Genomic DNA, 26,399 nt, shown 5'->3' on the forward strand with positions numbered 1-26,399 from the left:
TTGTATTATTCAACAGATTTTTAAACAAACTTATTGTTGAGTCGCAAGACTTGCTTATAGTAAGATTTATCTTAATATCAATTAAATTATAATTAAGGATAAACTTAAAATATGAAAAATTAAAAATATAATTATCTTGTAGCTTAGTACTTAATAGGAAATTTATCACTAAGGTACATTTTACGTGTGTTTCTAGACATAAAGGAAATAAATTACATCTTACATTATATCTTAGCAAAAAACATAATAATAATATGAGAATGGGATTAGGAGTTTGACGAGGATTTACGTGAATTAAGTATCTGGTGGAGATCTTCCTGTTTCTTGATAGGGATTGCAGAGTTCCCTTCTTGTTTGCGGATGTAAACCACGCCGTTTTTAGTCCAACAGTACTTATAACCACATACTTTTGATTGTTGCCGAGCGGTACGAAATAAATATCTGTTTTCTTGGGTTAGACGTTCGTTGAAGTATAGTTCTATGTTTTTGAGTTCTGTTGCGAGTCCCAAGTCTAGAGCGTTGATGGAGCGCTGCTTCATTTTACCAGTTTTAAGAAATTCATCTCGTTTATTGCGGCTCAAAAATCGGACAACTAAAGGCCGAGACGATTGGGAAGAGTTATTTTCAGTAGGGCCTTTATTTTGTGAGTACTTGCGCGCGGGGCCTACGCGGGTTGTAAAGTCCAAATCAGATTCTTCAATGGGAAAACCTAATTTTTGAGTGATGACGCGGAATGTGTGAGCGGGGTTTTCGTTTGGAGTTTCTGGGATGCCTATTATTTCTACTTCGTTGCGAAGTTGAGCCTGTGCGTTTGAGTTCAAGCGATCTTTGAGTTCAGTTATGATATTGTCTAATGTAATTATTCTTTTTTCGTGATGATCCAGCTTAGTATCGTACTCATCGAGTCGAAGGTTGCACTTTTCAATATGTTCAGTAAGGGTCAGCATTTGTGATTTAATTTCACCAACGGTTTCTCTGATAAGCCTCATTTCGTGAACGATAGCACTGATTGACACGTCGTTTGTGTTATCGGATGGGCTGGACGAAGCAGATGCAGTACAAGTATTGTTTGAACTTTGTATGTAGCTTGAGTTTTTCGGCTTGGTTTGTGAATTAATTATGTCGATATTCGAATTTATTGGAGGACATAAAGAACAGGTCCAATTTAATTTCGACTCTTCGTTAATTTTTTTAAAATCTGCTATATTTGCACATACTGTGTGAAAGTTATGAGAGCATTTAGAACATTTAATACTGTGTTGGTTAATTTTTATTATTTTATTACATGCTCCGCAGTTGCAAGCCATATTATTAAAATTAAAATTTGTTTCAAATTCTAAAAATAGAATATCGGTTACGCAAATTCCTTACTTTTGTCGCGTCGCTTCAAATCTGCGACGGAATATTTTCAAAAATAAGAGTCCGTCTCTTTCCCTCGTGAGGTGAAGTGGAGCTGCGCACCGCAAAAATTCACTGAATTTAATTTTGAAGTTATTTTAGAATGTCGTAACACAGATCGGCACTTTTACACTATTTTGAGACTTATTACAAGATATGTAGGACTATTATACTGTGAGACTATTTATTATTTTAAAATGAACACAAAAAACACGTCTATCCCTGATGAGCCTCGAAACTGTACCATAATGGTATGTAATTAATGTACCCGATTTTCTCGACTTGGCGTCTGCGTCTAGAGTTGGTCTGGACCTGAGAGTAATAAATCACGAAATCAACAGGCATCGGCACCTTCCCTGCAGTAGAGTAAAATATATTGAATATACTTGAGTCAATGATCATTTCTTTATGATCTAAGCTAGAGTCTACTCTGTGAATATGACCGAAAGTTTATAAAAATGTACTTAAACTTTTCGCGATGATGAATCGACGAGCGATAAATTCACTACACAATAATTTAAAACGCTTGCTAGATATACTTTAATTTTTTTAATCTGTGTCATTAAATTATAGTTATCTACATTTATAATGGAAAATTCTATCTTTGTCTGTGCATAAATTAATATTTGACGTTTAGGGAATAATTTGACGTTTCTACTTTTCACGGGAACTTGGAGGTTTCTTCTGTTGATACCTAAATAATTATTTTGAGATAGATAAAGTATCATTTTACTTTTTTATTATTCATACAGTTGTTTAATAAAAGTTGTGTGTACGGAATAAAAAAGGTAAAATCTGTAAAAACAAATTTAATTAATAATAGATCCAAAAATATGATAATAATCTATGCGTTTATCTGTTGGATAATGGTAATGGCGTCCGTCAGCGTTGACATTTGTGATACTGCAATGACGTTTTCTAAAGTGGAGGCAAAATTTTTAAGCATTTTTATCAACAGAAGTTCATAATAATACAATAAATTAATTTTTTATACATTGTAATGTAGTTTATTTAATATAGTGTTGATTCTATTTAAATAGGTACATGTGGAGTATGATCGCAATATGGAATTCCAAACAAAAACTGTAAGAGAGCTAAAGACCTATTCTCGGTCTGCGAAGCCTAGGAAACATTCTGAAGATTTAACTTCTAAACTTGAAAACTCTGAAGAACCTTTAACAACGAAAGATGCAATACGTTTCCTTCTCAATGGAACGTTACGGTTTCGAGTTTGCAGATATTGTTTGAATAAAACAAGCGAGTTAAATGAACTGGATGAAGTGTTAGTATTAGCGGGAAAAAGTGGGTTATACGAGGTCACTATAAAGGATATAATTGCTAGCTTCCACCCGTTCAAGGTAAAGGTTGAATTACTTAATCATAAGTTTCTTATTTGAAGAAAACAATTATTTCAAAAAGTTATCTAGCTGTTTGTATATGTATGAATCTACTAAATAATTCTTTCAAATATATATTTCATTTAAATGCATAGATTACTGTGACCTTTCAACTATGTACATATAAATTTGCCACATCACAGGCCTATTTATGTTATCACTAGCATTGCTTTGCTCTTGTTTGTTATAGCGTGATGATATATAGCCTATGGCCTATCAATAAATAAATGGGCTATCTACCACCATAAGATTTTATCAAATCGGATAACAGTAGGTAGTTCCTGTGATTAGCGCGGTCAATCAAACAAACAAACTCTTCAGCTTTATATTAGTATATAGATAGATTAATGAAATTCAATAGTACAAGTAGTAAAATAATTATCTTACATCATTGTTTCTCCATTTTTATTCATTCATAAATCATATTCTATATTGTCTCATTTCAGGTTGCACATGACTCCAATTTTCCAAACAAAATTTGCAAGAAATGCTTAGACAAAGCATTAGCGTGTTACCTCTTCACGCAGCAGTGCGAACAATCTGAACGAGCATTGCGTAATTATTTCGAAGATATGGATGAGAAATTCAGCAAGCTTGACCCTTTGGAACCTGTCAAAAGGAGAGGAAAACCAAAGTTAAAACCTAACTACAATGTATTACACGCAGAGCATCTAAATATCATAGATTACGCTGAACCTATTATAAATATAGTTAATTTAAATACAATACCGCTAGAAATTACGGAGGAAAATGAACTTGAATGCTCTAAATGCTGGCAGTTACTTCCTAATAAGTTTGCACTAGCCAATCACGAGAAATCTCATCCTAAAACAATGTGGTATCATTGTAAATTATGCGGCAAGTCCTTTGTCAAATATTCGCAACTCAAAAAACATAAACGTATACATGCTTGGAGCAATGAAATCGCAAAACCAGAGATTGGCTTCACTTGTCAGCAATGCGGAGTTAATAATAAATCACTGGATGAACATTTACGGCATATTGAGAAACATAAGTTCAAGAATTCATTGGACAATTTGATAAAACGAAATACATCGAATATGTGTTCTATATGTTTTAATATTGATGAAGAAACAACGGAATTTAGTAAAACTATGAGTTTTCATGGTGGTCTACCAGGCTTGACTGGAGAGAAAAGTATTTATAGTATGGTGTCTTCTGTATTTCCAGATGTAAGTAAATTATCTCTTTTTTAATATTTTAACATACAGTGGAATCCGTTTATAATGACATTGAAGGGGAATATCAAACACGTCATAATAAACGGACGTCATACAAAGCATTTTGTAGAAAATAAACAATCTCCTGTTTTTGTTACTATTTAATACAGAGAAACAAAATAGAGATGCCTTCTCATTGAGACTCAAAACAAACAAAACAAAAGTATTGTCGGATATCACAATTTTCCCAAACAGAAATTAGTGTTGAAAGTTTTAGCATTCACTTCGGTCAGTATAACCGGAGTCGTAATAAAAGGATTCTACTGTAGTAGTATATAAGTATTTTTAGGCACTTACACTATCTTCCACTATTCAAGCAAAAGTAATATTGCAATGAATATAACATTTTGGCAAAAAATAAATGCGAAAGTGTATTTATTATTTTCTTGTTGCAATGCAGTGATTCCATGATATACTATTTGGGTCTGGGGATCATTAGGAGTATTAGTAGAGTCATAAAAAGTTTCTACCTCATACATCTTGTTCCCATGGAATGATTCATTATGATACCCATACAAATCACTCTGATATTTATAAATTCCGCTAGATGGCGCTATATTAAAGATGTGCCTATTACTGTTAATTTTCTTTGACCAGCGAGCGAAGCCGCAGGGCGATTTCTAGTATTACATAAATTATTAAAAATGTTGTTGAAATCTATTGCTACTTCTTTGCTATAATGAACTCTTAATATCAGAATTTTAGGTGAAGAAGGTATAATTTTATGCATATAACTGCAATAAAAATATATTTTACCATTAATTTATTTTTTAATGATAATGTACTAATCGTAGAAATAGTAACATTTTAGTGATTATCATACAAACTATATTTTAGAGATTTTTTTTTTTTATAAATTTGATATCCTGTGTAATTTTCTAGCATAAAAAACACAAGTATCAAGAATTATTATTACCAACAAATGTTACGCATTTGCGCGTGATGAAACGAAAGTTTGCATCAGACATTTTTCCTGCAAAAAAGATGAAATATACCACAGATGTTAAAGAAATTCTGAATATCAATTTTGATGATGTCAAGAGATTTTTGTTTTCTGAACCAGATGTAATGAATATCATGACTTTGAATTATAAATATACAGCTTTCAAAGAACACGGTAACAGTTTTAACATCACAGAATATAAAACAGACAATCAAATGAATATTATAAATAATTGTGAACTTATTGAAGTAAATGACAATGATGATACAGAAAAAGCAGAACTAAATTCACAAGATACGGATGATAAAAGTGAAATAAAACAAATACAAATAAATTCTTTGATATTAGAAGAGACTGACACTGAAAAAGAAGAAAAAATAGATAACAATATTAACTTATCAGACACATATGAAAATATTTGGTCTAAATGTAAACTATGTTGGATTTTCAAGAAACCAAATTGTATTTCATGCAAAGAGTTATCCAATAAAAATAATTCATCACACATAACTTGCAAGGAATCCGAAATAACCAATGAAAATCAAAATAAACAGAAAAACTGCAAGTTTTGTTACATGTTCACAGAAGTTGGTTATTGCAATTTTTGTAAAAAAATTACAAATATATTGGCGGATACAAAAACATGTCTAAAAGATGACAATAAAGAACAAATAAATACAACAACAGCTAAATGGCAATGTGAAATATGTTTGGCAGATAATATAAACAGAGAAACATGTATTTGTTGTGATGAAAATAATACAACAAATAAAAACTTTAATGTTGTTTTAAATAACTCAAATTTTCTAACAGTACTTATGAATAAAGTAAATGAAAATAATAAGATAATAGTTTCAGAAAATAACCAAGAAGATACAAAAATAATTGATTTTCAAACAGTTACAAGAGATATTCAAGTCAAGGAAAATATATTTCCCATAGAAAATAATAATGATACTCTTATGGAATTCGAAACAATAGAGCCAAATTGTATTCCAACTGAAGAATTCATGGATTTTGAAGAAGGCTATGAGAAAATTGTTTTAGAAAATACTGCAAAAGAAACTGTCAAACCAGATTTTACAGTAGTTGAAAAAATGGATGACATAGATATAGATAAAAGTGTTAATGTTGAATCATTTGCATTTAATATTGGTGTGGGGAATAACAATAAACGTAAAAAGCCAATACGAAGATTAGCTGCACTACGAAAATAAAAATAAAAATGTGTGCGTGTACTAGTGTACACACGTAAGAAGTGAAACTTCTTTATGAAATTATAAAAAAAAAAAAAAAACTATATGCATCTTTACAGGAATACGTCGAATCACGCGTGGTAGGGATAAGTAAAAGATGGCGTGTAACGGAAAATGTCACGCGTAACGAAAAAATGTTACACTAATTTTTTTTCCAACCCCAATAAAGAAGTTTCACTTCAAAAATAGTACGTAAATTAGATTTAGTACTGCATTATTATAAATTTTAGTATTCAAAATTAGTTGTTATAATATGTGCTTATTCAAAGTAGTATTAGTAAATATATAATAAACAGTATTCACATTAGACTATGTTAGTATCTTAATCATAATAAATAATATAAAATTCTTTGCCTCAATAACAAGGCTATTAAACTTCAAAATATACTAACAATTTGGACACACAAGAATTACAGTTTAAACAATATGCAGTGCTCTATATGGTATATAACTTATTTCTAAATGACAAACATACATTTGACAACCGCTTTTTATTTTTTATTTAAACCATTTTATTTTTTGTTGCAGATCTCATTAGCTTGCTACACTGGAACCAAAATTTGCAATCATTGCCTTAGTAAATTGATAACGACATACATATTTTTGCTATCAGCTAAAAATATAAGAAATAGACTTAATACTTGTATAAGTTTAATCCTAAGTGATCTAGATAAAGTTGATGAAGATAAAAATGTTATAATAGAAATAGGCCAAGATGCTATACTGCCCAGTTTTGAGTATGACAATGTGGAGCTAATAAAAGATGAAGATATGAATATCGATGTTTTGGAAGACGAATTTAGGGTTTCAGATAGTGAATCTATAAAAAGTGAATCTATAAAAAGTGAATCTATAAAAAGTGTATCTGTGCAAAGTGATATACTTAGTTCACTAGATGAAAATGAATTCGTGAACCCTGCTAAAAATGCAACTAAAACATATGCTAAAAAGAATGCAGTTAACGGTTATCAATCTTACATAGACTGCGAATATTTAGATGATGTTTGCAGCGAGTTTCTAACATTCAGAAAGCGAACGAAAAACAAGAAAAATTGTCTCTTCACATGCCCCATCTGTCATAAACATTTTATATCAGATTATTTCTTGAATAAACACGTTTTAAAGCATACATTCGAAACGGTTAATTGTAAATTTTGTGCAAAGACATTTAAATCTAAATCTCGCATGTTCGAACATGTTAAAGTGGTACATTCGTTGAAAACACAAGTGTTTGCTGAGTGTAATGTTTGTGGTCGTAATTTTACAGATGCATTAAAACTGAAAAAACATATCAAAAGACATTTCAATACACAATGTATTCTTTGTGATAAGTTTTTCAAGACGCAAGTACATCACGATAGGCACATTCAACGACACATCATGAAATTCAAAAAAAATAGCCGCTACGAAATTTTAACTTGTAGCTTCTGTGAGAAGGCGTGTATAAACGAAAATGATCTCTCACTACACGTGAATAAAGTTCATTTATTAATGAAACCGTACAGTTGTGATATGTGCGAAAAACAATTTTACACAGAGTATAATTTGAATTGTCATAAACGCTTGCATAGTATGTTCTCGAAGGAAGAATGCAACTTTTGCGGTAAAGTTTTTAAATGTAGGAAGAATTTAGTTGTACATTTACGGAAGCATATAAATATAAAGCCACATTATTGTCCGGTTTGTTCAAAATCGTTTTATTCAGAGTCTGGTATGAAACGTCATATGAAAATATATCATGGAGGTAGATTTTGCTGTAGGTTGTGCCGAACGGTAGTAGATAGTAACACAGATTTGAAAACTCATATAAAAGTTGCACATAGTTGTATGTAGCATTAGTTTTAACCAAAGTTTAAGTTGTATATTGGTTGTTATTTTTAGTTAAAATTTATTTGACTCAAATATAAAAGATCTATAAAAAAAGAGTGTGTGCCGAGCACACGTGTCAGAAGTGAAACTTCTTTGGCAAGATTCAAAGATAAGTACCAAAATCGTTGCCTTACTTCGTGACGTGCCGGTACTGTTATGACGCTGACTTAGAAATTTTACTCGCCTAAAGAAGTTTCACTTCAAAAAGTCGGGTCTATATTATATGTAAGCATTTTCTACTCCTATGGATGTATACATGGGTGCAGTTGTAATATTAATAATACTATCTAACATGTAAACCTAAGATTTGTAAAAATAATATTCACTCACATATTATAGTCGAGCCAATTTAATAGGCAACATTTGACGTCTATCAATTTTATCTTCATAGGGTGGTAACCTGCTTAAAAACATCGATTAAAGTGAATTAATCGATACGGACTTGAAACATTTGTCAATCGAACTTGAAACACATGTCAATAATTTATGATAATTTTTATTCACAATAATTAAGCAATGCATTCGATTCTAGATGTCAGATTTCGATTTTTAGAGTAACGTCTCTGGTATTTAAAAAGAAAAAAGGTTTATTGACACAAAATTGTAGCGACGTCAGTTCTTTAAATCAGAAATTGTTTATTATGGCTGTTTTCCAATTACAGAGCATAATGCGACTCAGTGGCGCACAATGCCGAATTATGCTGATGCTTAATTGGAACGTGAAACGCACCAGCAGGTTGCGCTAAGTTCAGTGTTGAAAAAAAAAAATATTCATAGAGTTAGCAATAACCTCATTAATGTGTAAATAAAGTGGTATACATAATAATTGGTTGAAAAATATTTACGGTTATTTTAAGTAATTTGGATTTACCTTCATCCATACTTATATTGATTTTTTTAACACAATTTGAATTAACTTTGATTATTTCGAAAGAAACGAAAGCTTTAAATATTTTCCAACAATTAATAATTACTTACGATAAATCGATTGCACGCATCAATTCACGCGCATTACTTTTAAGAGTGCTCAATTGTGCGAAGCATTGCTGCAATTGGAACATTCAACGCTAAGCATTATGCCGCATAATGCGCTCTAGTGCTGTAATTGGAAAACACGGTATGTTTAGAATGGTTTATCAGTAAAATCAAATCCTAAAATTACTTGTATCGGTCATTATTATATTATTATAAATATGTAATCGTAATTCAAAAAAGTTAAGCAAATGTGCAGTTCTAACAAAACGAAATATCACGTTGTTCTATGTCGTCGTTACTAGGTTACGTTGTTGAATTTTGTTGAACTGTCAAATGTTGCCTATTAAAATGGCTCTACTATAAAATGTTTATGTATATCATTATTAAATATTTTGTTATCAATTTATTGAGCGAGTGCCGAATGGCCGAGTGGTTCATATTATATCACTCTGCACTCAGAAAACGAAAAAATATGCACAATTTATTATTGTCTTACCAATATATTATATGGCTTTAATTATGATTTAAATTTTTTTTAATAACTAAATGTGATGATCACAGAATTTATTTATAGGCATAATATTAATTTGAAGATATAGAAGTGTAATAATAAATTAAATGAATTAAAATATAAAACTTATTATAATAAGCACACAAAATACCAATATTATTTTTTAGAAAAGTAACTTATATCATGGACGAATATAAGCTTATATTCATGACTTAGTAGCAATATTCTAATTTAAGTTGTATTGGAATAAAATTGATTCAACACAATTTTACTAGAAAACGTTAAATAAAGCCTTATTTTGATATATTATTCTTTTTTTTTATTTTTGTTTTAAATTATGTAGATTTGTAGGTATATAGCTGTGTGCTCTGCGCAGCGACGTTTGAAATATAGAAATAAACATATTTGGAATAAAACTGTGTTTTATTTTTTAACATTGTAAATTGAACTCTATATAAATTACTAAAATGACTGTTTCTGCTATATAGAGATGTTATTTTAATAACGCTGTTTTAAGCTGAAGAGTGCTTGTTTGAACGCGCATATCAGGACCTACTTGAAAAATTATCCTATTTGAAAAGTTAGATAGGTAGCCAATTTATCGAAGAGGCTATACATAACATCACGCTAATAAGACCAACAGGAGCGGAGTAATGCGGGTGAAACCGTGGTGCACAGCTAGACCATTATAAAATTATTTAAAAAGGGAAAATATGATGCATCTTAATTTTACGTGATTTTATTCTTTGTAAAAACTACAATGGTGGTGATAACCATTCGCCTAGCCCTTTCGTAACAAGTGTTGGAAATTGAAATGAATGTAATTTCAATTGGTATTAATCAATAAACACAAGTGAATCAATGATTTAGTGCGTTGATTTTCGAATTCATAAAACTAAAATACTTGTATATCACAATCATAGTAGCTTAGCATAGTAGGTACCTTGTAGGTACATAATTATATGTATTATTTTATAATTAAATGTATTTTCCTACAGAGATCAATTGAATTTGAATTTTGACTAGCCTTAGCCCGTGTCTTCGCTCGCGCCTGAAGTGTCATTCTCTAATCTAACGCAGAAAAATTTCATTATAAACGTTCCATCGTGGTTCCATTCTTTACAATATAATTTTACAGCCAGTTTAAAGCCTATGGACCAACTATGGACATTCTGGTGGACCATGAAATACGCTTTCAACTTTCAAGTCCCAGTAGGTAGGTACCTAAACTGTGCCTAAATATTATTATGGCAACAATATGCATCGTGTCAAAATGACATTTTGACAGTTGATTTTCACATGTTTTGAATTTTGTAAAATTTCAAAGTTCAAACTTTTGAAACTGCACCGTAAACTTAATTGAGCTATAGTACAATTATAATATATGTACATGCTCATATTAATCCAGATTTAATGAGTGCTTTCTGTCGTAAATATTATAATAATTACCAAGTTTAAAATGAGAAACATAAAGGATCTTATTTATTTATTGATCGATACAAAAATATCTAAGTTAACTTGTTTTATGTGTTTCAAGCAATGTGAGGAAATGATGGATATTTATGATCGTATTCATATTGAGAGTGAATGGTTTTCTACTACATTGAGTATAAAAGCTATGTCAGAATACATTTTTCCATTGCAAGTGAGTGTAACACTATAATTATCCATACTAGGTATTAATATTATAAATGCGAAAGTAACTCTGTCTGTCTGAACCAATTTGCATGAAATTTGGTATAGAGATATTTTGATACCCGAGAAAGGACATAGGCTACTTTTTACCCCGGGACATAGGATAGGTTTTATCCCGGAAATCCCACGGGAACGGAAACTATGCGGGTTTTTCTTTGACTGCGCGGGCGAAGCCGCGGGTGGAAAGCTAGTTTCAAATAACATAATAGTCCTTGCTATTTATTCCGATAGAATATTCATAAAGCTATTAATATTTTTGTCAATTCACATAAAATAAAGTTTTTGATAAAGGGTATCAAAAACTTTATTTTTATTCAATTTAAAAATATTCCATCTGATTTTATATTATATTTTTCAGAATGTAATTCTCACACAAGCATGTGATGGCTGCGTAGATATGCTTATAAGTACTTACATTAGAATAAGAAGAAAAGAATACATGGAAAAATACCTAAAACTTATAACTATTAAGATCAATGAACAATTAAGTAAGCCTCTAATTTCCAATCAAAAATTATATATTGCGACAGATTTGACAAACAACTCAAAAGTTAAATGTAATGAAGATTCTGTAAATAATGATATTGGCCAAGATTTTGAGGAATCAAATGAAATTGAAAAAGAAGAATGTTGCCCTATCTGTTATAAATCTTTACTTAAAAAGAAATTAAAAGCTCACATGCGGCTACACAAGCATAGGAAACGGAAGACTTATAGTTGTGATGTATGTGATTATAAAACTAAATGTAGAACAACATTGGAGGGCCATAAAAATAATAAACACTATCAAAAACGACCTCACAAATGTGGTACTTGTGAAAAAAGTTTTTACACAAAAAGTGCCCTAGCCGAACATATAAAAACACACAAACAAACAAAAGATATTATTTGTGAGATCTGTGGAGATAGTTTTTATCATAGAAAAAGTTTAAAAGACCATTTAAAACTGCATTCAGATGATAAAACATTTGAATGTCATGTCTGTAACCATAGATTTGTAAATCTTAGTAGAGTTAATAATCATATGAAACAGAAACATGGCGAGAAGAAAGAATTCTGTGTTGTCTGTGGCAAGAGGTTTGTGTTTAAAAAAGATATGAGAAGGCACTTGAAGTTGGTGCATAAACAAGAGGATTTAAATTTTGAAATTCAAGATACTGTGTTTAATAAAAATATTTAAAAAATATGTCTATGATTGTATATTTTGCCATCAACTTTCCTTCTCCTATGAAAAAATTCTGGCTCCATTAGCTTATAAGTTGGTAGGTGTGTAAAATAATATTAAAACTAAAAAGAAACACAATCTTATATAAAAATATATTTATTTGCAAACTCTTATACAAAAATAAGTAAGTACATTAAATAGGTTTTACATAATAATACAATAAGGATAGGATACATTATACAAGGCAGTGATGTTGAGTATTTTAAATTGACATAATTTTATCACTTTAAAGTAACAATTATATTGTATTTAAAAAGTAAATTTACTTTTTCGAGTCAATTGTCTCTGTAACAACAGATAAAAAATTACAGTGAAGAAAAATAATTCTGACTAGTTTGCCTAGTTACATTTTTATTTTCTTTTCTAATTTTTTAAACCGATAAGTTAAGCATAATATGGAAAGAAGTATAAAGATTCTACTCAAAGGTCATTTTTGGACATAATTATATGAGAAACTGAAAATATTGGGTTATATAATTTACTTTAATTATCACTATTTCTTATAAGTATCTAATAACTTGTTTGGTAACTTAGAGTAATCGTTCAAATCATTCGAACATTAAATAATCGCAACTTTATATTTTCAATTACATTAATTGGATATTTTGTGATTAACTAGATTTATCTAGCTACAAAATTGATGGAGTATGTTATTGAGTTGTACTCTTCATTTTACATAACCAAGCTAAAAGCTCAATTACAAAATGATTATTTTGAATGGCAATATCGTGCTAGGAAACAATCTGTAGGAAAAATTCCCGCCAAATTTTCCCGCGCTGCAGCTGTCACGAACAATGATACGATTGAATGAGGTTTATTTATTGGATATACACATTTTTTACACGTATATGATTAACAGTGATTAACAATAAGTTTATTGTAAAATATGGATTCCTATTTACAGCATGAATGTTTTCAACGTATCACAAAATCGGTGGAACTTATTTAGTAATGGTAACCGCCACCGCTTGGTGGTGCATACGCTCTGTTGTTGCCATTTGCGAAGCCAGCGGGTTGGTCGGGATACCTTGCTTCTCCTTCATAAGATACCTGAAATTGAGATAATATTGCGTTTTATTTATTATAGTAGATGACCCGCTGTTTTTAGGTAGGTACATTTTCGAAAAATATTTTCAATTAGTTCAGTAGTTAACTACCTTTCCATTTCCTATAACTTCCACAAATATTTAAAGATTATTAAAATCCGTGTTTCGTGTTTTAGCGAGACAAGATAACAGCAATTGCTTTTTAAATAATAAATATTATTTATCGTAATTGAAATATAAATTATTACCTACTTAAAGGTATATTATCTATCAAGTTGAATAAAACTGTGCACAGAGTAAACATTTTAATATGTTCAATATTTCAATAATTAGGAGTCCATAGCGGAAAATATCAAGTTAATTTTGTTTTTCATAAGAGATGTACCTATGTGGATAAATAATAGGTAATACGCTAATTGTGATTTTAAATCCAGGAAATCTTTCAGAAAGTTCTCTGATCGGCAAATCTTTGGGAAAAACGATGGTAGGTACCTAGTTAAAATTACAGGGCTATTCACTAGTCAGACAGTCAGTAGTATTTTAATGTGTGGCTATACTCCCAATAATTACCTCAGCATTAAAACCATTCTTCCAATCAGCGGTATACTTGACAATCTGTGTACGGCCATCGGGCAGCGCCACGCGGTATTCCCCACGAGTGACGTCACCATCTGATATAGCGTTGTGGCTGTAATTGTTGTCGTCTTCGTTCACAGTGTACGCGAAGTCGAAAGGCATGCCTGGCTCGTGGTGGTGATGCTCGTGGTGCTCGTGATGTTCGTGGTGCTGAAAGTTTAAGAATATAATAAAAAAAAAAAAAATTATTAGGTTCAAAACATTAAAAAACATCAATAAATACAAAAAGTTAAATAAATCTATATTATAAAGCTGAAGAGTTTGTTTGAACGCACTAATCTCAGGAACTACTGGTCCAATTTGAAAAATTCTTTCGGTGTTAGATAGCCCATTTAACGAGGAAGGCTATAAAGCTATATTATATCATCATGCTAAGACCAACAGGAGCGGAGCAATGCGGGTGAAACTGCGGAGCACAGCTAGTCTAAAATAAAAACTCTAGAACTAGAACCATAAACTTTTCACAACGTTAAATCTTCGCAAAAAAAATTGTATAAGAATAGAATAAAAACATTCATATTAATAGAAGAATTATCTACTTTTTGGTGTTTATTTCACATATTTTAACCTTTAAAGTACAGTTGATTTATATTGTAAGGCAAACGAGATGCATCACCTCACACTAGATACGCATATTAATTATACGGAAAAAGGAAATAAGTCTCAGTTTTCTTAGAAGGCCTACTTACTTAAAAAAAAAATGTGAAAATATACTTTTTTCTCGTGGTCGTGTTCTTGCCGGACTGTCCTATATCGAAATGAAAAGGTATCTAGTAAGTACCTATAGACGGGAAAGTTTATAAAAATGTATGGAATATGGATGTATGTTTGTCACTCATTCACGCGAAGACCACTGAACTAATTTTGATGATACTTCGCAGTGTTGTAGCTAATGTACCAAAAAAATTAATATTTAGAACCAAATTTTACATATTTAGTTCAAGATAATGCTCTGTCTTCTGAATTAAGAAATATGACATACAACATAAGCCATAGAAATACTTTCTTTTGAACACGGGTGAAACCGCGCGGCACAGCTAGTAACTTACATAGGACACGGGTTTTCACTTTACAAGACTGCTTAATAATAATTTTATTACACTTGCTTTTTATTAGCAACGTTCAATAAAATGTAATGTTATAGTGAAATATAAATTTATATGTTTCTTTCACAATTTCACGAGATGCAATGTTATTTTATTATTTTATAAATAAATAACGTTTTAAGATGACTTTACATGTGATATGTTTGATTGTAAGTGAGTAATATTATGGCTTCTTTAAATTTGTTGTTAATAAATTTTTATGCGATAGCAGGAAGTACATTTTTATATTGGCACATTTTGAATGAATTTTTATTGTTTTTGAGTGATAAATTTTAATAGAAATTAGAGGAAAGTTTTTTTTATATAAAAATCAAATATAAATGCATGCTTGTTACGCTATACGGCTAAACAAATTTTAATTGAATGGCATGTTAAAAGAGAGATGTGTACCTATAGGCAAATTAAATAAATTGTCTTTCAGGTTACAACATGGTTGCCGCACTATGTTTATATGAACAATCATTTAGGTAAATAGAATAATAATTTAAAGATTTCACTATAAAGTATAAAGTCATTAATAGTGGCTTTCATAAAACCAATATTTTAATATTTTTTTTGCATTTACAGATCCTGAATATGGTAATTGAGAAAGATTTTTTAATTGGCCGTAGATAACCAAAAAGGATCCAACCCACAAAATGTTACTTTTGAGTTATTGAAGTTTGAAGTTTAACCTGTGTTTGTTCATATAAAGACTTGCTTGTGTTAATTGCTTCTTAAGGAAAAGTGTGTGTGTCAATGTATATTTTATTCTTACAAACAAATTTTATTGAATTTAGTTTTATTTCTTGAAATATTCAGCTAAATGTGTGTTAGGATCCTTTTTGATAAAACCTATTTTCAATTATGATAAGTGAATTTTCATTTCGCAAAAACGATTCAAAGTAGCTAATTGCTACTAAGATCCTTATTTTTTTTTAATTTCATAAATAAAACAACTAACTTTCAATTTTTTTTTTCATTATTTATATAAAACATATTAATTCTATCCGATTTACTATTCTTCTTCGTGTGCGAAGTCCGGTTCATCGCCATATCTACATCGTCATGAAGTCTTGGATTGCCCCCTTGGATTGATTTATAGAAATCCAGGCAGTATTTAGATAAATAGTCAAAGATTGACTCCAAATCGTCTAATTGGGCTTTTCTTTAACATTTGGCCATAGTCATTGAAAATCATTATCAGATACCTCCGAAGATTTACCTTTCGAGCCCGCCCATACATACAACTTTTGCATCGACTAAACTGATCTGTCGAGCTGTATTCTCCTCTTGAATTCAACATGACTAAACTGTTTAGTCGATGGAGGTGCGCATACAATCGATTTCAGTCTTAATAATTTATATCCCCAACAAACCTTACAGTCTTCTATAGGCAATTCTTGAATGAAGGTAATAAAGATCACATGAGCGCGTGATCGATAGTTGTGCGAGTAATTTTTTTTTGTTACTTCGACATATTCGTCAGCTTCGTAAATTTTTTCCGGTATTTTCAAAGTGCTTCTATTTTAGAAAAATCGGTGTAAAAAAGGCAAAGATGTGTGACCCGATCAAGATACTTGGAGTGTGAACTTAATGCATGCCTAACGCCTCAAGCTTTAAATACATAATATTCAGTCTATCCAAATGTTCTGAATCGTTTTTGTTATTAAACCAGTATACATTTCTACAAAATTAAGTTTAACAAAAGAGATCCATGCTTTCTGAATCTATTTAGTGATTTATCTATTGCATCATAATATCATAAAAATTAAATATCTAAAAGGATCCACATGCTTTGGATTTTTTTAAACATTTTAGTTTTGTGTTAGTTTCTTAGACTGAGCGTTTTACATTATGATCCAAGAAGAATGGATCGTTTTTACGAAACTAAAATATGGCTTCTCCATACATGTGGGTTGGTACCCAGTGTCAATTTAACGTCAAAATATTCATATTTTACTTGGATTGTTTTTGCTAATCGAAAATATAGACCTAGACAAGCAGTTTGGTATATTTAACTCATTTTCGGTCATGTTGTGGGTTGGATCCTTTTTGCTTATCTACGGCCAATTAAGAGAGATTTTTGTAGAGCTTCCTCCGGGATTTGATACTTGGCCTTTCTTTAAAATGTTTAATTATTATTCTAATTTATATATGCAATTTGACATTTATTTATTTTATCTATTCACAGATAATAGAGTGAAGATGTTAAACATGGGTAGGTAAATATTTTTTTAGATACTAAGTATTTTTTTTTCATCCATACTATATAATATTATTAATGCGAAAGTAACTCTGTCTGTCTGTCTGTTACTCAATCACGCCTTAACTATACTGAACCAATTTTCATGAAATTTGGTATGGAGATATTTTGATACCCGAGAAAGGACATAGGCTACTTTTTATCCCGGGAAAATGACGCAATCCCGAAAATCCCACGGGAACGGGAACTATGCGGGTTTTTCTTTGACTGCGCGGGCGAAGCCGCGGCCGGAAACCTAGTCTATAATATGTACCTACCCATATGTACCTAACTAATTAAAAAATGATATTTTTTTTTAATTTTTAGAATATGGAGAGAGACTATCAAGTGAGTCTTTTTGGAGAATTTTTCTCGGTTTTATTTCAATGTCTTATATTTTATCACAATTAAATAATGCTCATTCATTTTTATTATTTTAAGGTTTTGAAAACGGTGAGTGGAATTACAGAGAAATAAGAAAAAATTGTAGGTTTTAATATTTAATCTACTATATACAAATAAGCTGGGTTTTCCCGATTTCCACGGTTTTGCATTCGTTGCAAAGGTCTCGGGCTCCGTGAGGTTTATAGCAAAGAAAAGGTGTCTCTGGTGGCGAAACGGAGTTCGCCCGGTTTGCTAGTCTATACATACTAATATTATAAAGCTTAAGAGTTTGTTTGTTTGAACGCGCTAATCTCAGGAACCACTGGTCCGATTTGAAAAATTATTTTGGTATTGGATAGCCATTTATCGAGGAAGGTTATAGGAGCGGGCTAAAACGCGAAGCGCAGCTAGTAAATATCATAGTTTTAATTTAACCACAAAGTAAGCATGAAAAGATCTATTTTTATTAATGAAATACAAATTTATAACATCTGCATGTCTATCCATCGTTACAAAACGGATGGACTTATTTCGATGCAATTTATTTGAGCACATATTGCAGGGGGTGGGCATCCACGTATGTTTCTTTTAAGTTTTAATTTTCACCAGTTTTTGTTCAGCAATTTTTAGAAAATACCTAATGTTAATTTTGGATTTTTTTACAGTTCGGAACAAACCATTTAGGCCATTGAAGTTAGCATTACCGAAAAAGAAAATGGAGTCGACATTATATTCGACAAGATGTACTACAGATCAAGCTATAAAATGTATGTTATTATAAAACATAAAAATGAAAATATGTTGGTTAGCCCATAACTCGAGAACGGCTGAACCGATTTCGTTATTTTTTTTCATAATATTCCTTGAAGTACTTATGGAGAGAAAACGTTAACATGTTGCACAAGCGAAGCTGGGGTGGACCGCTAGTTTATTTTAAACTCAATTTCAATCTTGAACAATTATTATTAATAATCTCATGCTTTAATTTTTTTACCATAATTTTTTTTATTTTATATTATCTGTCAAAACTTTTTGTGATACAAGAAACCAAAATTTTACTAATTTGGAATTTACATCGATACTATTTGAATACACTAATCTCAAAAACTATTGGATCGATTTCAACAATACCTTCACCGTTCTAAGTATATATTAATATGTTTCCTTTATTTTCTATTTATAGTGGATCAGGATTATAAACCAGGTAAATAGATAAAAAATTTAAATGTTTTTTTTCATTCGTTCTAAAATTTAATATTGGTAAATAATCGATTTAATACAATATTTTAGATACCAATGAAGGTAGAGTATCACGATATTTTAATACATTATTAAACTTTAGGTACTAACATAGTATGTATAAAACAAAGTCGCTTTCTCTGTCCCTATGTCCCTTTGTATGCTTAAATCTTTAAAACTACGCAACGGATTTTGATGCGTGTCTTTTTTAACCGACTTCAAAAAAAAGGAGGAGGTTATCAATTCGGCCGGTATTTTTTTTTATGTATGTACACCGATTACTCCAAGGTTTCTGCACCGATTTACGTGATTCTTTTTTTGTTCGATGCGGGATGGTGTCGAATTGGTCCCATAAAAATTTTATTCGGATAGGCCCAGTGGGCCCAGTAGTTTTTATTTTATGAGCATTTTTGTCTGTATTTGTAAATGTTGCAAGTGCAAGTTTGAAGTCGGTTGTTTTTAACGCATTTATCACTTGATAACAGATAGAGTAAATTCAAGAGGAAGGTTTTAACCTTTAGTATACAATTTATAAGGTTTTAGGGCGAAGCCGCGGGCGGTAAGCTTGTTAAATAATAAATTTTGATTTTGCTACACGACCAATCTGTTCTATGGTATAGTAAATTTAAATAATTATTTGTTATTTCTCATAATTGTATTCCAGAAATGAATAACAAGAAAAACACTGCTACGGAAAATATAAAAGGCAGCTCAAGTATGTACTATTAATAACAATAGATTTGACCGCCTCCTTGGTACAGTGGTTGACGCGTGAGCGTAGAACCGAGGGGTCCTGGGTTCGATTCCCGGTGGAGACGAAGAAAAAAAAATTTCTGGGCTTGGCAGGACACAGAAGGCTGATCACCTACTTGTCCCTAAAGAAAATCGATCAGTGAAAAAGATGTATAATGCATCAACCCCTTACCCCACTAGGGGACATGGGACTTTCTACCTTCTACTTTCTAGCTACCCGTACCGTAATTTTTCATGTATGTATCTTTCCATAGTGAACTTAAGTTTGAAAACACAAAAGTTAATAAAACAAATAAATATCTATAATATTTTTTTTCAAATACTTCTGGATTACTCTCTCGAATCTCGATATCATCCAGAGAGCCCAGGGATCCTGGGTTCGATTCCCGTTGGTAAATACAATATGTCTCGGTCTTGCAGGACACAGTACTTTTTTCAGAGTATTCCTTCCACTATATTATGTGTTTTATCACAATACGCGCAGGGGATCGCTAGTGAAAGGCGTTAAAAATTTTAGAACAAATAAATGATTATTTTTTGATACCTACAGGTGAAAATGAGTTTCACCAAGAGGAGGCGGCACCACAAAGTGAAGGTAATGTTTGCGAGCAAAGAAAGAAAATGAAAAATGTCCGTTCAAATCTATACTACTAATATTATAAAGCTTAAGTGTTTGTTTGTTTGAACGCGCTAACCTCAGGAACTACTGGTCCGATTTGAAAAATTATTTCGTTGTTAGATAGCCCATTTATCGAGGCAGGCTATAGGCTCACTACGCTATGACCAATAAGCGCGGAGCCACGCGGGTGAAACCGAGAAGCGCATCTAGCTAAATATACCTAAGTACATTAGAAATATCCGATTGGTTATTGAAATTCGAACCAGTCAATATCTTTTATGTAATTCAATTTATTTATTAGTTTTTGTGTGAAAGAGAAACAATACGTAGGTCAATTATAAACAATTAATACCTACGGTTATTAATAATTAATTATTTTTTCAGACGAAAATCTGAAGGGACAGGAAACGGAACAGCCATCTGTGGGTAAGTTTAATATTATTGTCAATAAAAGTAGGAAAAGTAATTGTAAGTATTGTAGTAAGTTATTTATTATAAATATCAGTATTATAATAATTACTCTAGCTCTATATCACTTAATATTGCCTCAAAAATAATGTAGTTTACCAGAACAATTTTTTTAAAACAGTTTAGAAGTTTCAAGTATGGGTAAATATATGAAACTTATTACGAAATATTTCATAAGCCCTATTCTTGAAAATGTGGTTCATTAATTGTAGTTATAATAAAGTTTATTCTTTTTTCAGAAACAACAAAGAAACAATATTATCCACCTAAACCAAGAAAGAGTCCCGATCATTATATTGATGATTCATAAAACAACAAAATTAAATGTAACAATTGCTAGTGACTCAATAAAAATTATAAACACAGAAGACTTTTATTTCATTGCAATCATAAATTGATTAGCCGTTTATGATAAAACTGTCTTAAGATAAAAGCTATAACAAAAATTAGAAGAACCCTATTTGAATAATTTATAGGTAGAATATATAATAGACACATAATTAAGTTAGTAAGTTATTACATCTATAGTTAGGTATTATGTACCTAACATAATATTATAATGTGAATGAAGTACCTTTATAAATATAAACGATATAACTTATTTAAAGCCTCAATCAATTCAGCAAGAAGGTAAGCTTTTAAAAAACAACAATAACAAGTTATCTCAATCATAAAATCCTATTTAGCATCATATTAGAAATGCAATAAACAGGCTCATTCAATCCTTGCATGGAACTTAAAACTAACAACCCTTAAACTATAACTACATCAATTCAGTGTGGCACGCACGCGCGCCGCGGCCTGACGCTCCCGCCGTACATCCCCAAACAATGTAATCAAAATGGACGTCCTGCCAAACGAAAACCTATTCCGCGAGCTCAAAGATGTCGCCGAAACCGGCTATTACAAGCCGCGGACCCTTAAAGATTATTACGAACAAATGAGCTATGAAATGCAACAATACCTATCGAGTGAAACAGACTGCAATCAAAATAGCGTCCCTGAAACTCCCACTGAAATATCGATGCCCGTTACACCTATACCTGTTAGCTATGTTACTCTAAGGGTAGTCCAACAACCTAGGCACTACATCGAGCCGATTTTCGAACCGATTCATATAATCGAATCGAACGATGAATCGAGTAATATTGTTGTTGAATCTGAACAATTAAACAATGTAGTTTTTCAGGGTATTGAAGACATTAATAATGTAGTTATTGACGAAACGCAACAGACTGATGTAGTAATTGAAGGAATCGACCAAACAAATAATATTATTCTTCCGGAAACTGATCTATCAAATATAATCATTGAGGAAATTGAACAATCTAATATGTTATATCTTGACCAGGTAGAACAAGCGAACGATTACGTCATTGAATTAATTGAACAACCTGTCATTACAATCGAGCAACAAAATGAAATAATTGTTAATGAAACTAAAGAAGTTAGTAATGTAATACAAACTGAGCAAGCGCATACTATAAAAATTAATCAAAATGTTGAAGAAAATAAAATTAATGTTGAAATAACCGAGCCAACCAGTATAACAGTAGAAGATACTAATCATTGCAAAGTAATTGAACAAAATGTACAAAAAGATTCAATACCACAGTATCATTATATTGTAGAGGAAATCCCGGAACCGACTAAAGTTGATGTACCAGTTACACAAACAGAGCTACCAAATGTTATTGTACCACGATTCAACCAACCAAGCGTCATTGTCGAGCGCGTGGTGCAACCGAGTGTTATAGTCGAAAGAATCAAGTACGTAAACGACATGAACCAAAAAGAAAAATCCCCACCAAACGATGGAAAAAACAAACCAAGTATTAACAAAGCAACTCAGACGAGTGTAATCGTCTATCCACCTAAAGTAGCATTGAGTACGGAAAAAGGAAAGCCAGAAATAGGTAATAGACCGATTCGACGGCAACTAGGTCCGGTAGGTAGATACCACCCGGAGCCAAAGCGTAAGCCCCAACGAAAACATCGTTGCGAATTCCCGACTTGCAACAAAATATATACAAAAGTTTCTCATCTGAAGTGTCATAAGCGATATCACACGGGGGAAAAGCCTTTTGAATGTTCTTGGCAAGGTTGCAATTGGAGCTTTACAAGACCTGATGAATTGAGGAGGCATTTCCGTAAGCATACTGGTTCTAAGCCATTTGGATGTCATCGATGTGAGAGGAAATTTTCTAGATCCGATCATCTCACTATACATTCTAGGCGACACTAATATAATATGAGGTTTTTGGGAGCAAGTGTGGTTAGTGTTGTGACGCATCAGTAGGTGTGTAAACGCATATTTTTTTGTGAAATCTTGCATAGTTTTCTACATTTAATATGTGTTTGTATATATTTTTGGATTGTAAAGTGTTTAATTATTATTAAAGTTTCAAATCTTGTACAACTGATGCGTAATGACACAAAACGACGGTACGAATTACGAATTACGCACAATATAGATAAAAATATTATATATAACTAGTGAGATCTTTATTAGTCTGCGAATAAAATTTTATACATATACATATGCAATATATGAATTTGACGACGCTTATGTAGATGTATCTTTAAATTAAATAAATAGTTTAATTTTCATAATATTCTAAGTAACAGTAGATGATGAAAAAAGCAAGGAACCTAACTGGTATACCTAAAGTTGGAAATTTTGAAAAAACTTCATTTTGGCGGCAAGAGATGAAACATGTGCCAATCGATAGTACATCAAAATACAAATAGGAAATACTCTTTGGTAAAATGTCGTAATTGATACGGTTTCGGAATAAATAAGGGTTAAAAAAAATATTTTTTTTTTTCAGTTTTTTGAATTATTTGTTACTTCTTACACTTAAAGGTTAAAACAAAGCATATAAAACTTCTAATTTGTAAAAAAAGGGTTATAAAATGTTGCATTACTATCTAAACCAAAGTAATAAACCAACTTTGGGCTAGGGATACGCACGTGCGGTGCGTCACTTATTACAAACTAGCGGTCCGCCCCGGCTTCGCCCGTGGTACATATTAACGTTTTCTCTACATAAGAACCATCCTCGTACTTCAAGGAATATAATAAAAAAAGAATTATCGAAATCGGTTCAGCCGTTCTCGAGTTATGGAATTACAACGAAAAGTGGCATTGATTTTTATATATTAAGATTAGAAGTTGTATATGCTTTGTCTTAACGTTTAAGTGTAAGAAGTAACAAATAATTCAAAAAACTAAAAAGAAAAAATTTTTTTTAAACTCTTATTTATTCCGAAACCGTATCAATTACGACATTTTACCAAAGAGTATTTCCTATTTGTATTTTGATGTACTATCGATTGGCACATGTTTCATCTCTTGCCGCCAAAATGACTTTTTTTTTTATCGCAAATTGGTAGGTATACCAGGCTTCATACTAAAATGTCCCATGCTCTTTGGTATATATTCTATTGCATATTATGTAAATAGTTTGTGGAAATCTATTATATTATAGTTTTTATATAAGTAGGTATGTTTAAATATATTTATAATTCCTAGTTTTAAAATTTTATTAATTAATATTTTATGTAATTAAAATTGAATTTAAGATCGTGCATATATCAATTTTATTGAAGTTCTAAGTGTTAAAATAATAATAAATAATAATTATCTAATAAAATGTATATCAATAGGTAGTTAATTTTCTTGTTTTAATTTAAAAATTGTACATACTTGATATACGAATTTAGCACTCAAGGAATTGGAATCTTATTATATTATCTATTATAAAAAAATAAAAAAACCGAGTTTATTAAATTACAAATTGTATGTATTTAGTGTTGTGCATAAAATATATTGTAAATTGAATATTTTCACTGTTACAGCTAAGTGTCCTAGTTTATCTGTACCCTACTTGTGCCAACTTATTGATTTATGGGTTTTGTATGTTATGCTATATTCATATGATTTAAACATGTTATGTTTGGAAATAAATTGTTTTGAAATAATGTTTCTTTTCTTATTTATATTTCTCGCGCGTTTGTTTGTCTGTATGTTCGCGATAAACTCAAAAACGACTGCACCGATTGAAATCTGTTTTCACTAATTGATAACTTGGTTGTGTTTGAATTTAGATTGGATCTCGAGGAAGGTTTTAGTTTATGATTTGTAAAGTTTTTCAGTAGTGAGCCAGAGGTCGTGCGTTCGATTCCCACCCGGGGCAATTAATATTTGTGTGATGAACATAGATGATTGCTCTATATCTGGGTATTAATCTATAATATAAAAATGAATCGCAAAATGTGTTGGTAAGCGCATAACTCGAGAACGGCTGAACCGATTTCGATAATCCTTTTTTTATTATATTCCTTGAAGTACGAGGGTGTTTCTTATGTAGAGAAAACGTAAATATGTACCACGGGCGAAGCCGGGGCGGACCGCTAGTTATCTATAAAAGTATATATGTATATTTAAAGTTATATTATCTATGTTTATCAGCCATCTGGTTTTCATAACGCAAGCGTAAACTTAGTATGGGATCAGATCGTGCTGTGTGTGAAAATTGTCCTGAAACATTTATTTATTTATTTATTTATTAATCAAGGAAATAATACTTACGTCGTGTGGGGCAGGTGTAGGCCCAGGCGTGGGCGCGGGCGGGAGGTAAGTGGGCCGCGTGGGCCGCGGGGTGGGGGCCGGCGTCGGCCGGTACGTTGGCTGCGTAGTCTGGAAAATTAGAACATAACATCTTTATGGTAACGTGGGTAAACTAATAATGTATACTATACTAAGCTGAAGAGTTTGTTTGTTTGAACGCGCTAATCTCGGGAACTACTGGTCCGATTTGAAAAAAATATAGAGGAAGGCTATAGGTAGGTATCATCACGCTAATTTAATACCAACAGGAGCGGAGCAATACGATTAAAACCGCGAGGCACAGCACACTACAAAGCATAAAACAAAGTCTGTGTGTCTGTAAGCTTAGACCTTTAAATTACGCAAAACGTTTTGATGTTTTTTTTTTATAGATAGAGTAGTATTCACCAGGAATGTTTAAATATATAATTGATTAGGTTTTAGACAAAGCGGGCGATGTCGCGGGGCACAGCTAGTTGAATATAAACTTGAACTTTACAACATTAGCGTTCATTTTCAATATCCCGCCGGATCTCCGGCCATCATAATACTCAATAAAACCATTTTATTGAAACAAAGTTACTCGTGAACTGACAACTGAATGGTGCAATAGGCAAGGTCGTTGTATTGTTTACATGACAATAGCATTAGAAGGGGATAATATGTGAAGCGACGCTGGGTAATGAAAAATATGTTTGGCTAATTGTTTATGGATAATCTTATCCTATATGAGGGCAGTATGAATTTGTATGACAATAAGTTTGACATATTGTGTTAGGTCAAATTTGGTCAGTGTGGACGT

The 26,399-nt window shown here is 31.4% G+C and overlaps 5 protein-coding genes across 8 annotated transcripts in view; 3 read left to right on the top strand and 2 right to left on the bottom strand.

The window, feature by feature from the left end:
• Positions 1 to 266: 266 nt before the first annotated feature.
• LOC123703651 lies at positions 267 to 989 on the bottom strand. Its single transcript, XM_045651727.1, has one exon. The coding sequence runs from the start codon at positions 987 to 989 to the stop codon at positions 267 to 269; it is 723 nt and encodes a 240-aa protein (XP_045507683.1).
• A 1,075-nt stretch (positions 990 to 2,064) lies between these two features.
• Positions 2,065 to 8,459, top strand: LOC123703813 (zinc finger protein 184-like). Of its 2 annotated transcripts, XM_045651971.1 has the most exons (4): positions 2,065 to 2,186; positions 2,439 to 2,756; positions 3,242 to 3,988; positions 6,764 to 8,459. In XM_045651971.1, the coding sequence occupies exons 2-4, from the start codon at positions 2,463 to 2,465 to the stop codon at positions 8,066 to 8,068; spliced, it is 2,346 nt and encodes a 781-aa protein (XP_045507927.1). In that variant the 5' UTR covers positions 2,065 to 2,186; positions 2,439 to 2,462; the 3' UTR covers positions 8,069 to 8,459. The 2 variants fall into 2 exon arrangements, with proteins under 2 accessions (XP_045507927.1, XP_045507928.1); XM_045651972.1 differs by lacking the exons at positions 2,065 to 2,186; positions 6,764 to 8,459 and adding an exon at positions 4,919 to 6,378 and having other exon boundaries at positions 2,302 to 2,756.
• Positions 8,460 to 11,045: 2,586 nt separating this feature from the next.
• On the top strand, positions 11,046 to 12,471 carry LOC123703798 (zinc finger protein 41-like). Its single transcript, XM_045651955.1, has 2 exons — positions 11,046 to 11,235; positions 11,644 to 12,471. Exons 1-2 carry the CDS (start codon positions 11,050 to 11,052, stop codon positions 12,463 to 12,465), a joined length of 1,008 nt encoding a protein of 335 aa, XP_045507911.1. The 5' UTR covers positions 11,046 to 11,049; the 3' UTR covers positions 12,466 to 12,471.
• Positions 12,472 to 12,590: 119 nt separating this feature from the next.
• LOC123703769 (pro-resilin) overlaps positions 12,591 to 26,399 on the bottom strand; it is a 41,053-nt gene continuing 27,244 nt past the window's right edge. The window contains exons 4-6 of the mRNA XM_045651915.1: positions 25,580 to 25,687; positions 14,127 to 14,342; positions 12,591 to 13,560 (exon numbers count right to left, since the gene is read on the bottom strand). Of these exons, the coding sequence (XP_045507871.1) occupies positions 13,456 to 13,560; positions 14,127 to 14,342; positions 25,580 to 25,687 (429 nt within the window). The 3' untranslated portion in view covers positions 12,591 to 13,455. The remainder of the gene's footprint in view (positions 13,561 to 14,126; positions 14,343 to 25,579; positions 25,688 to 26,399) is intronic.
• Positions 15,696 to 21,339, top strand: LOC123703770. 3 transcript variants are annotated; one of them, XM_045651916.1, is made up of 12 exons: positions 15,696 to 15,765; positions 15,866 to 15,877; positions 17,472 to 17,498; positions 17,850 to 17,870; positions 17,964 to 17,975; positions 18,572 to 18,673; positions 19,090 to 19,110; positions 19,197 to 19,208; positions 19,810 to 19,860; positions 20,449 to 20,493; positions 20,902 to 20,943; positions 21,225 to 21,339. In XM_045651916.1, exons 1-12 carry the CDS (start codon positions 15,750 to 15,752, stop codon positions 21,293 to 21,295), a joined length of 432 nt encoding a protein of 143 aa, XP_045507872.1. In that variant the 5' UTR covers positions 15,696 to 15,749; the 3' UTR covers positions 21,296 to 21,339. The 3 variants fall into 3 exon arrangements, with proteins under 3 accessions (XP_045507872.1, XP_045507873.1, XP_045507874.1); XM_045651917.1 differs by lacking the exon at positions 21,225 to 21,339 and adding an exon at positions 21,107 to 21,126; XM_045651918.1 differs by lacking the exons at positions 19,090 to 19,110; positions 19,197 to 19,208; positions 19,810 to 19,860.

Source organism: Colias croceus, chromosome 27 (assembly GCF_905220415.1).
Source record: "Colias croceus chromosome 27, ilColCroc2.1".
In the NCBI taxonomy this organism is placed as follows: Eukaryota; Metazoa; Arthropoda; class Insecta; order Lepidoptera; family Pieridae; genus Colias; species Colias croceus.